The sequence below is a fragment of the Homalodisca vitripennis genome, chromosome 5, assembly GCF_021130785.1.
Source record: "Homalodisca vitripennis isolate AUS2020 chromosome 5, UT_GWSS_2.1, whole genome shotgun sequence".
In the NCBI taxonomy this organism is placed as follows: Eukaryota; Metazoa; Arthropoda; class Insecta; order Hemiptera; family Cicadellidae; genus Homalodisca; species Homalodisca vitripennis.
The window spans coordinates 21,677,503-21,690,625 of record NC_060211.1 but is presented as its reverse complement, the minus strand read 5'-3'; the positions used below and the strand labels follow the sequence as shown (position 1 = coordinate 21,690,625).

General features: G+C 35.0%; 1 protein-coding gene across 3 annotated transcripts in view; it reads right to left on the bottom strand.

Moving 5' to 3' along the window:
• LOC124361835 (glutamine-dependent NAD(+) synthetase) overlaps nt 1-13,123 on the bottom strand; it is a 42,204-nt gene that overhangs the window by 16,502 nt on the left and 12,579 nt on the right. For all 3 annotated transcript variants that reach the window (XM_046815834.1, XM_046815833.1, XM_046815835.1), the window contains exons 7-9: nt 11,770-11,901; nt 2,217-2,458; nt 998-1,113 (exon numbers count right to left, since the gene is read on the bottom strand). In XM_046815834.1, coding sequence (XP_046671790.1) covers nt 998-1,113; nt 2,217-2,458; nt 11,770-11,901 — 490 coding nt within the window. The remainder of the gene's footprint in view (nt 1-997; nt 1,114-2,216; nt 2,459-11,769; nt 11,902-13,123) is intronic.

The window sequence follows — 13,123 nt, the reverse complement described above, 5'->3', positions numbered from 1 at the left end:
GACTGCAGATTTTTATCAGATTAACGTTATGAAAAGTTTTTGAAGTTCTAATCTTTGTTCAGTACTTTATACTATACAGTACACTAGTTGTAAACAGTAACAGATTTAAGTGTTTTAAGAATGTAAGTCAAAACTTCAATGATTATTGTTTCTCAGTGTTTTGTTTTACATTTATGATTGACAATGGATGATTTGAAAGGATAACAGAATTTCAGATATTTGAGTGGGAGCATTGTCCTGGTGAAGGATCCATGATTTGTTTCTCCACAAATCGTTCCGTTTTCTCCATAGACGCTATTGTAGTAATGCTGATTCACTGTTTGCCCAGTTGGTACCCAATCAATATGCACAATCTCTTTGATATAAAAAATACAATCATAATTGCCTTGAATTTTGATTGTGCCAAATGCGCTTTTTTCTGCCTTGCAGAAACAGAAAATTTCCAATGTATCGATTGATTTTTTGTTTCAAGATCATAAGTAAAACAACGATTCATCACAAGTAATAACGATTTGTAAGGACATAGGATCGTATTGTATGTTTCCATGGATATCAAAACATCAATCTTCGGTATTCCTTCTGTTCAGGTGTGAGAAACTTTAGAACCATTTTTGAACACACTTTTTTGTTGCTGTAACTTTCATAGAGAATCTGCCTAACAATTCCTTGTCAATTTTTATCAACTCATCCATTGCTCTGATAGATAAACAGCGATCTTGTCAAATAAGGCTACCGATTTTTTTCAACGTTGGTATCACTTTTTGTTGACAATGGTCTATCAGAATGTGTGTCATTACTTGTGCCTTTGCAGCAATCTTTAAATCGTTTAAACCACTCAAACATTTGTGTTTGTGATGAAAATATACATTTGTTGTAATATTTGAAATGTTTCACTTCAGATTATCCAAGTTTGGAGAAAAATTTGGTGCTCACTCGCTGTTCTTTCTGGATACATTTGATGTATCAAAATGATTTTGTTACTAGAAGATTCACTTACCCCCAGCCGCACACGCAGACACCACCATCCGGCACATGGAATGAACGATACAAGCGACAGCGGACGAGTCGACTCCTCCACTCAGGGGCAGGAAGTAACCTCCTTGTCCTGACCGCCTAAAACACAAGTATTATTTATTTTCATATCAATGCCCAAGTTTCATTAGAGGATACCATAGCAATGTTTAATAATAACATGTTTAATGCATGAGTAGCACAAAAATTAAATTTAAGTGCAAGTATGAGATAAAACTGTGATTCTGGATTACATGAAGAGATTATGGTTAGTTACTGGCAGTAGGAGAGAAACAGCCCTGCTAAATCATGTCTAAAGTTTCTGGATTACATGAAGTGATTGTAGGCAGTTACTGGCAGTAGTAGAGAAGCAGCCATGCTAGATCATATCAAAAGTTTCTGGATTACATGATGTGATTAAGAGTAATTGAAATTTGTGGATAGTCTGAACTTTTTTCTGGTTCCTTTAGGTTCAATTTGTCCAAATTCCTTGTATACAAACACTTCTAGTAAATAGGAGTAAATAGTCATTCGTGAACTCAATGAACTAAATCAAATATTTAGATCAAACTCACGTTAACTACGACAGACGCCCTAGTGTGTACTGGATGGTTAAAAGCTCTCAGTATAGAGCCGCAGTGAAGGTGTTAATCATATTTTATTTTTTAATAAAGAAATTGAAAGTTGTAATAAATTATTTAACAACAAAATGGGAATTAAAGGAAAAATGTATACAAATATACACAGTTTTATGATTTATTTCATCGTTTACACCAACAAAGTATTTTGTTGAGCAAAAAACTATTCTCTAAAAAAAGAACAATAAATCAAAACAAGTTACTTTCATTCAAAAACAATCAAATCTAATTATTTTGTTGCCACTACTCAAATGGAGTATAGCAAGTAGGGAAGAAACAATACAATAGAAATATACATCAAAGAGTCATAGAATTCAAAACCACTGTAAAAATTGTAAACATACTTGGAGTAATAGTATCGACAATACTGATCTCTCTCCATCTTTATCTTTCTCCGCTAACTTAAGTGTTTATGGTTACTACTGAGAGGAATAGATTGTCCTCAACTAAATGACGCCCTCGGTTGAGTGATTGGGCACTAGAAAAAAATAATATTAAATAATCAAAGGTTACAACTGACAAATTTAGTGGAACAATAAATAAACTAATAAGATCCAAACACCAGACCTGAGGTAGTCCCACAGCCAGCAAGCTGGACCCATCGCTATCTCTTCTTCAGGAGGATGGTATATCCATGTGATGGGGTTGTAGGAGGGTGCCACTGATCCCCATGGCCCAGTTTCCGACAGAGAGAAGTCCACATTAATCCGAGGGTATGCCTTATGGGAGCCACTAAGTGTACAGCGTGATCGGACTTGATTCCTGTAGGAGCGAATATCCTCCAAGTCTATGGTGGCTACCACTACTTCCTGTACAAGCCACATCAATTTATCAGTTATTTTGTTTAAACCAATGTATTATATATAACATTCAATGCGGCCGGCCTCAATAGATGTCAGCAGACGTGCACAAACGATACGGACGGCTTCAATCAATATGGGGCTATCATGCAACACTGTACGCAATACTACACAATTTTTGTATTCATTAATCGTAATTATGCTTTTTGCCACAGCAAATGAGTTAAGCCATTGTTGTTACAACAGAAGCACAGCAGTTAGAGGACTGAAATCTGTTCTCTTCTTTAGGTGCGATATACTATAGCATAAGGTTAAATATGCAAAAAAATTAAATATCCAAAAACAAGAAGATAAAAATCACACAAATTCAATTTAAACAGAATTATATCCAAATATTTTAATTGATTTGCATGTCATTAACTTGATTTTATGCCAGTCTGTTTGGTGTACAGTCACAGGGTGGTACTATACCATATATTTTAACACAAGTCCCAACAAACCAGTCTCAATATATACATTTCATGATCAGATTACTTGGTTATTACAAACAAAACTTATTTTACTTAAATCTTGTCTTGAAACTACTATAGCGAGTATGATTAAGCTTACATATTTATAACATAAAAGAGGTTGTAGATGATAAATAGTACAATCCATGCATAAAAGAAATTGAATTAAAAAAATTATAAAATATTAAATTTAAGTTACAATACTAAATCATGACAACCCAATGATCATATTTTGGCATATAGGCCGGAAATTTGTTCAAAGAAATAGGCCTAATATTGTTTATACAGTGTATTTAGAGACTTATTTCTGATCAATTGCAGAAAGAATAAATGATACCACAAAACTGGCATAATTGACCTGCCATTTTTATACAACAGCAAAAAATATTCCTAAAAGGTAGTTCAACTCTCCTACTTCAGCCAAAATGTTTCTTTAGTGGTTCACTCTTCTTGTCAGCATCAAAGCATTGTTAGACATACTGAGCCTTTCCAAAAAGCCATTCTAGCCATTCTTATATGTAGCGTTGTTGGGATTGAACCCAACTCTAACTCACCAGTTCCAAAGTAAAACTAAAGAAACATTAGTTGCCTTCATCAGCTACTTTTTCATACGGCATCATCATATCAACACTGAAAATAAATTTGGATTCTTAGAAACTCTTATCAGCTAATCTCAAGGCAGTATTGAATACATTGACTTCACTAACAAGCTTGTCTCAGCTGCATCATAACAGGACTGGAAAACATTGGTTTTGACATCAACCCCATTGCAGTAACCACAATACAAATTAATAATTGAGAATGAGCAGATTGAAAAATTTTTATTTAGATAGAATCTTAACCCTCCCAGCGTTAGAAGTCGATTATTCGATGTCGAAGTACACCGCTGGAGCGTCAGTCGTCGAATAATCGACGGGTAGACAGTAGTTTACAAAGACGCCGCTAGATGCGTTTCTATCGCAACAAACGTCAAGTATCGTATATCGTTGTAAAGAGCAGATTACAAGCTTTCTGCCGTGTACTGTCTCAAGACAGTTATAATGTTTGGTGAGCTGTACGGCTTGTAGAAAAACAACGACGTGTTACTGACAGCTGTTCTTGCACAACAGGTTGCCGTAGCGTTGTTTTGTCGTGGTCAGTTCGTGATTAGTTGGTTATCTTTTGAAAATGAGTGACAATTTACGTTCTCAATCTAGTCCTATACGGAATATATTAGACGAAGTGATTTCTAGTGAAGATGAGAGCAATGGAAGCGACATTGATGTGGGAAATATTCCATCTGACCATTCACTAACAGATTTTTCATCGGGCAGCAGTGAGGAATACGTTCCCGATTATGAAGACTTGGAAACATCTGACAAAGAAACTCCAGGTAATGAAGATGATGTTTCTGATAATGGTAGTGTTGTCGGTGATAGGCCTGCAGGCCGTTTGAATCCATGGCTCAGAATTTATCCCCCAGAGCCAGAAAAGGACATTAGGTCTCAGTTCCAAGTCAGAAATCCTGGTATAAAAAATTGCCCTCCTCGTAATAGTAGGCCCATTGAGTATTTGAATTTGTTTCTAACTGCAGCTTTTTGGCAGTTACTAACTAGAGAAACTAATGCATATGCTGACAGAGCAATAGCTAAAAAACGAAATGAGGGAACCCTATCGAGAAATTCAAGGTGGAAAAAATGGTCACCAGTCACAGTAGCTGAGATGAAAAAATTTATGGCATTGACCATAAATATGGGGATTGTTATAAAAAAAAATGTGAAGCACTACTGGGATGTTAGGACCTCTCAGGGTACACCATTTTATTCCATGGTTATGAAATCAAGCAGATATTTTCTAATTAGTGGTTTTTTGCATCTGTCATCAGCAGTGAACATTGAGATAGGTCAGCCCGGTTATGATCCCTGGCAAAAAGTAAGATACTTTCTTGACCATCTAAATTTAGCTTTTGCTAGGCACTTTGTACCTTTCCAAAGTGTTTGTATTGATGAAAGCCTAATTGGGATGAAGAATAGGTGCACCTTCATCCAGTATCTTCCTAACAAAAAACATAAACAATATGGGATCAAAAAATTTGAGGCTTGCGATAGCTCAACAAACTATGTATTGCGTGTTGAACTTTATAGTGGAACTGACTATCTAGCAGTTCACCGCAATGATATAAATGAACCAGTCTTGTTCACCGAAAGAGTTGTGATGAATATTATGGATAAATGTGGACTCTTGGACAAGGGCTACCATTTGTTTACAGACCAGTTCTATACAAAAATTCCACTAGCAAATAGTCTGTTGTACAGAAAAACCTTTTTAACAGGTACCATAAATAAAAACTCTAAATTTTTACCCAAAGCTGTCAAGAATGCAGACCTGGAGCCCAGAGAAACCATATATTTTAGGAAAGGAGATTTACTGCTTGTCAAGTTCAAGCAGAGAGCTGGTAAAAAGCCTGTGTTTGCTCTGACAACTGCATGTCATGCAGAGGATCAGCTGATAAGAAGCAAAAAAGGTCTGGAAGGGATGAAACCTCTTCTCATTCATAAGTATAATCAGGACATGGGAGGTGTGGATGTAAGCGATAAGTGTGTGTTTCACACTACTTGCAACCGCCAGACAACTAAGTACTGGAAGAAAATATTTTTCAATCTGTTTGATTTGGCTCTTTTCAACGCTTATGTTCTATACTCCCTAAACACTGACAAGCCCATGGACAGGAGAAATTTCATTGTAAGCATCGTGGACACTCTTGCTGCCAGTGAAGAGCCTGTGGTTGTAGGACCTGCTGGTGACGCTGGACCTGATCCTCATCGACTGGAGCGTCTTCCTGGGGTCCAAATGAGGAAGTGTGTTGTTTGCAATAAAGGAAGATCCACCTTCTGGTGTCCAGGATGCAACTGTGGTGTGCATCCCAAGTGCTACCATTTACAAAAACACTTTTGGCGGCCCATGAGGGGTGGAAAAAAGAGAAGGCGACGGGAGAGCAGTAGCAGTTCCTCTGACTGAGCAATATCAGCCTTTTCCAAGATTGTACATAGTTTCGTTTTTTAGTTGTAATTATTCTAAAACTATATATAATGATCTAAGTGTTTATATTTTCTAACAGAAGACTAAATTGTGGACAAAATGGCTATTTTGGATTTTTTAACTTTTTGGTTGTGTGTTTTCTAGGGGGGGCGCAAAGTTAAAAAAAAAAAAAAAAAAAAAAAAATTACATTTTCAAGGCAAAAAAGTTTATAAAATTCAAGGTAAGGACATTACATTTATTTTTTATATAATCTCTATTCATTTTTAAATAAAATGATATATAACAATGCATGGTTTTGTTAGTAAATATGACAGCTCTTATATTTTTAAAAAAAAACCTTACAAATGGTAGAAAATGGCTATGACGCCAAGAGGTGTTACAGTGGACGCTTGGAGGGTTAAATTTCATATCCAGATAGTTTGAATTTAATGAGAAACAGGTCGGTCTCGTGCTTCTGAGGTGCGCAAAAGGCCCTTGATGATTAAGTGCATGACAATAGACCACCCCATAGAAGAAGAAGAAGTCCTAACATCTGCTAAAACACTATACCAGACCAATTTCACAGGAAGGTCACAAACACAGGGTGGAATCCAACGACTTCTAGTGAAAGATGAAACATTGTATAGATTGTACATATGTAAATAAGGTAGGATTCAAATTTAGTATTTCATTTTATTTCAGTTTTAACTATTACACTTGTATACGTATACATGCAGTCATAACATACTTATCCATGAAAGATATTATTTCTTCAGGGATTAATCTATTTTCAAATTATAGTAAATGTACACGCTTTTCATACAAAACCATATTACAAATAAGTTTTCAGGTTAAAACTTAGGATAGCTATATATTTTTGAAATTGGTACAAAATTTACAATAAGTTACACATTTACAGTTTTGATGTAAAACTTATTACTAAGCAGTTACACAACGGAATGTTTACTAAAATAAATGCAAAAAATATTTTTAAACAATATATAGTAACAGCAATGAATGAAAAAAGAGGCAATCTAAAATAATGCTTTGTATATCACCATCAGTAAACAGTGAGCTACAAGTCACCCTACTATGACATCATTGACAAGCTGTGTTATAACACAAACACATGGCAGGGAACAAACACAGCTGCTTGGCCATCTGTGTGTCATGGTACTGACCTAAACACTAGCATCAGCACTACCACAACTCTTATCTGTCAGCAGTACAGACAACTGAGTGTATCACTTGCGTATCAGACAAGGCAATTGTTTACCAACTAATAAAACACAATTATACAATCTTGACAACTTTATTCTCTATTGGATCGGAGAAGTCAGCCTCAGCCAAATCTCCGCCAAATCTCCATTGAAAAATGCTAAATTTTTTTATTATTGGGCTGGAGCAATGAGAACATCTGATATAATTTTAAATTTTAATAAATATGTGAGTCTATATTTATTTGCTTTAATTTTAATCTCAAACCAGTTACATTAATTACAAACATCTTAGTGGAAAAAGGTATTCATTAACTCCAGTGATGAGTTCATAAGTTATACAACTCAAATATTCTATCCTACAAATATAAATAAAAATTCTTTAACTTGTAAATATGATTAGAGAAGTGAAACAGTTTAGTTTTAAATTATTAAGACGTTCACAGGAATAAAAAGTTTAAAAATTTAGCAAGAATGCATTTTTATAAAAGCATTATTTACATATAAAGTGTTTTTTCTAAAAGCAATATTCATCTAATATCTTCACTGCAGCTCTATACTGAGTGATCTTAAGTAGTCTAACAATGAACATCCACTAGCTAACACTACCGCAGTGAAAGGTATAATAACTGTGAATGTGACTTTAAAAATATTTTATAATTATTGTTTGTTCGAGTATCCAAGAAATCCGTTCCATGCTAACTGCCAGTAATTGTAAGTAAACTACCATTTCATTTATCAGACTCTAGCAGTTTATAAATGTAGCTTTACTTGAAAAATGTTAGTTCTGTAAAGAAAATAAATAGGAATCTTTTATTTATTTCAAGTAAATAACTTTGTTGCACTATTTTAGTGTGTTAATCTGAACAAAACTTTTCACACTAGAACTTTTCTACGAGGGTCATCCACAAAGAAACCTCCGTTTTGAAATAAAAAATAAACCAGTTGAGATACAAAAAGTTTATTATATAAATGTTACAACTACAGCTTTTCTCTACATTTCTAAAAATTCACCACACAAATTGAAGCACTTATCATATCTTTTAACAGTTTTTTAAATTCCGTCTTTAAAAAAATCTGCCGCCTGAGAACGTAGCCAACTTGTCACAGCATTTTGAAGCTCTTCATCACTCGCAAACATCTGAGATGCAAGCCACCGCTTCATGTACGGGAAAAGATGGAAATCACTGGGAGCCAAGTCCGGGCTGTAGGGGAGGGTGGTCAAAAATGTCCCATTTGAACTTTTCCAAAGGTTCTGTTGTTCTTTGAGCTGTATGAAGGCGGGCGTTGTCATGGACAAACACAACACCAGATGTCAGAAGACCACGACGCTTGTTTTGAATCGCTCGTCATAGCCGTTTTAAGGTTTCACAGTAAGCTGCAGCTGTAATGGCCATACCAAGCTCCATAAATTCAACGAGCAAGATGTCATTAGCATCCCAAAAAACTGTAGCCATCAATTTCCTCACTGAAAAAGATTGGCAAGCTTTCTTTGGCTTGCTTGGCGAAGCGGTATGACCCCATTGCATTGACTGTTGTTTTGTTTCGGCATTCACATAGGCTACCCAAGTCTCATCTCCTATAACGATCCTGTTCAAAAATGTTTCTCCTTCAACGTCATACTGAGTAAGAAAGTCTATGGCAGAAGTCATTCTTTTCATTTTGTGATCATCGGTGAGCACTTTTGGAATCCAACAAGCACAAAACTTGTGATAGCCTAGTTTTTTTGTCACTATCTCATGCACAAAACTTCGAGAAATTTCAGGAAAATTATCTGAAAGTTCCGAGATTGTGAAGCGACGGTTCTCGCAAATTTTCTCATCCACTTTGTTTACCAAGTCATCACTGACGAGAGATGGCCTACCACTCTGGTCTTCATTGTGAACGTTTGTTCGTCCATTTAAAAAAAAACGAACCCATTGATGGACTACACCTTCGCTCATAATGTTTGGGCCATACACCGCACTCAATTCACGATGAATTTCAGCTGCTGTGTAACTTTCCGACCACAGAAATCTTATTACACCACGCACTTCACAGTTGGCAGGATTTTCTATCACGGCACTCTTGTTTTTACGTTGTAACAAAAGAATGCGCGATCGCATGATGCTCTCCCTTGCACAGCTAGAAGCGTACTGAACGGTTCCGCACACCGATGTGACAATGGCGGCGCTACCCCCACTACTTATCGCGCCACACCCAAACGGCGGTTACTTTATGGACGACCCTCGTACTAATAGTTAATTTCACTGTTTCCACATGAGTAAGAAGTGCTATTTCATTTCCTTTTAATAAGTGTAAGAGTTTTAATTTATTTTACAGTTCAAAAGAATTGTACATTATTTTATATTAGTGGATGGTATGGCCTAATTTAATATGATTTTCAATTTAAGAATATTATGAATTTTGAGAAATTAAAATGATTTTAGGTTTAAAATATGAATGCCAGTATAGTCAAAGTCAAAGTCAAAATATCTTTATTTACATTATGTACATGGGTACAATAAATAGTGTCACTACAACTAAGTTACATAATTGGATGATTATAGTAGATCATGTTATTGAATAAAATTCTTCAAATGAATAAAATGCTTTTCTAATTAAATAATCTTTTAACATTGATTTAAATTTCTTAATATCTTCAACTCTTGTTATTGTTTTTGGAATTGACTTAAAAAATGTTATTCCTGCATAAGAAGTTTTTTTTGTATAAAATTCTAAATTGTGTCGTGGTATTACTAATTCCTTCTTGTTCCTAGTATTGTAAGTATGGGTTTCACAATGAATTTTAAATTTAGATTGATAGGTCCTAACATACATAACACATTCTAAAATATAAAGGCTATGCACTGTTAAAATATTTAGTTCAGTGAAATTATTTTTCACTGACTCATCCTTCTTCATTTTCAACATTATTCGTAGTGCTTTTTTTTGCAAAATTAGAATTTTATTTACGTTTTGGTTTGTGGTTCCTCCATACACTCCTATCCCATATGCAATGTGAGATTGAATATGTGCATGGAAAACCATTTTTAGTACTGACAAACTGCATAAATAAGAAAGTCTTTTGATAGCATATAACCCAGAATTTATCCGCTTAATTATCTGTTCAATATGAAGATTCCAGCTAAGGTTTTTGTCTATTGTTAGACCGAGAAATGTTGTGTAGGAAACTTGATCCAAACTGGAATTGTTTATCAATATGTTAGTATTTAAACGTTTTCTGTCTTGTTTTGTATTAAAAGAAATAAAATTAGTTTTATCGGTATTTAAAACTAATTTGTTGTCAATGAAAAATTGTTGTACATTTGAGAGTTGCAGATGTGCAGATATCTCCAATTCGACTTCTGTTTTTGCAGATATAATGAGATTTGAGTCATCTGCAAATAGGCACAGCTGGTTTTTTGAACTTTCAAGATTACTAAGGCAGTTTGGCATATCCTTTATATAACATATAAATAATATAGGACCTAAAATAGACCCCTGGGGTACTCCATTTTTTACTAATTGGGTGTTGGATTGAAATTTTAGTATTTTGTTATTTTTTATGTGAGTTATTTCAACGTATTGTTCTCTTTTAGATAGATATGACTCGAACCACTTTAAATGAATATTATGGATACCTAAATTTTGCAATTTGTTAAGTAAAATTTCATGAGATATGCTATCAAAAGCCTTTGATAGGTCCATGAATATTCCTGTTACATTATCACTTTTGTCGACTGACTCTATTACAGACTCAGTGAATTCTATCAATGCAGTTATAGTAGATTTATTTTTTCTAAAACCGTGTTGTTCCTTGTCATAAAGATTATTTATTTCTAAATGTTTGACCAATCTATTGTACATGGTTCTTTCAAAAATTTTTGAAATTGCTGGTAAAATTGAAATCGGACGATAATTTTGAATGTCTGTTACAATACCTTTTTTGTAGATAGGTACAACCTTAGACAATTTTAACTTACTAGGAAATATGCCAGTAATGAGAGAAGAATTTACCAGATGCATTAATGGTTTAATTAAAGAGCTTTTAGCAAATTTTATCAATTTCATAGGCACTCCGTCATACTCGCTACAAGATTTATTTTTGAGTGAGTCAATAATTTGATTCAGTTCTTCTACACTGAAATAGTCCCCTGGATCTCAACGCACATTATGCGTATGATGATTTATCTCCTGTGTAACTAATACAATCAAAGCCTTAGTCGACAAAAATCCCAAGAATTTGAATATCTTAAAAGTTTAAAAAGCTCAAAATTTTGAGTTGGTACAAACTTTACCAAGAGTTTTCTTCTCATTCTAAAACTACACCAAAATATCGAGGGGGCAGGATATGGTGGTTGCATTTGAAACTTTTAAGTGGGGGTCTGCAAAAAAAGTAACTGGATTTATTACACACTAAAATATAGATTCTGTTAGATTAGAAATAGTCTCTAAAAATGCATCTGCAAAAATTAATAAGACTTTTCATCATCATTTACTATTGTACTGATTACTATCAAGTATTATAAAGTAAACAAGTTTAAATCTGGACTCAATTTTTATTAAAGAGTGGTACTACCTTGTAGCACACAAGAAAAACAGAGGAGAACTGACCACTTCTTGCAGCGAGAACTGCAGACTACGAGCGATGACCTCCCCATTCAGTGCGATACAGGAACACCCGTTGAAGTACATTCTTTGACCATCACAGCCCCGCAAGTTGTTGAATAGGTAACAGCCCCCTGCCTGACAAATGTTAAAATAATATCATCACATAAAAGCATTCAAATCACATTTGGTTGTAAATAATACAGAATCAATACTTTACGTAATATAACTCATCACGAATTCCCCGTATCTCTTTCCTAACGATAAAACAGTTTTTTAATTATAGATACCTATTTCTTATTTATATGTTTCTCTATATAAATATCATCAACTTCAACGACACAAGACAGTTTGCGAAGTAGATAGATACTTGGACAGTGATATTGATATTAACACGTTCGCTGCGGCAAGAGCGGCCAATGATGTACCCGATATGCGGCAAAATTCAAACTTGCGATTTTCGTTGAATTGGCGTTATTTTGGTTTGATGCGCTATAAAATAATGATATTCGATTATATTACGTTCTTATGCGTTCGTAATCATCGGGACTGTCCGGACAGTGGCCCGCATTTTTGGCATGGCATCATTTATGTTAACATATGACGGGCTATATAAAATTTAACTATAACTAACCAAATGTGTTGTGTGATGTCCAAAAGTAGCAAGAATACTTCAATCGACTTTGATATGCATCAGGTTCCGTTGCTAGACAACGCTACTGTCCGGACAGTAGTCCCGCACATAGCGTAAAACACCCACAGAGCCCGCGGTGCAGATCGCCGCCGCGTGCTGTCCGCACAGTAAAACAAATAAAAGTATCGTTTGAATGAATTTACTAAGGAGACAATAGCCTACATACTGTATACAAAAAAGCAAAATATGTGTATACTATGTACAAGAAAAGTATTGACACCACACATATAGATAAAATCGCAATACCGGTAAAAGATTACCTTACTTTTAATTTAGTAGTAATAACCTATCCAATTTGTAAACAAGCCTAGCTGCTGATACGTCTACTCACTAAAACAATAACACAAGGGAAAAGAAATTAGGAACACGTGTTTTATTGTTTTCCTACTGGTTCATAATAGCAATAAACATGTGAAATTTCAGCTGTTTCGCTGGCACTGTCGGGACAGTAGGTCCGCATTTCCAGGACGAACTGACGTATCAGAAAGTAAGTATACTTCATATAGAACAAGCTTGAAAAGTTTCCGACAATTCCTGCAAGATCGCAGCACGTGGCAAGCGAAACGAATAAGCAATGCATTGTGCATATCGGCACTGTCCGGACAGTGCCTCGCAGTTTTGGGGAGGGTCACGGGACTGTCCGGACAGTGGCCCGCAGCGAACGTG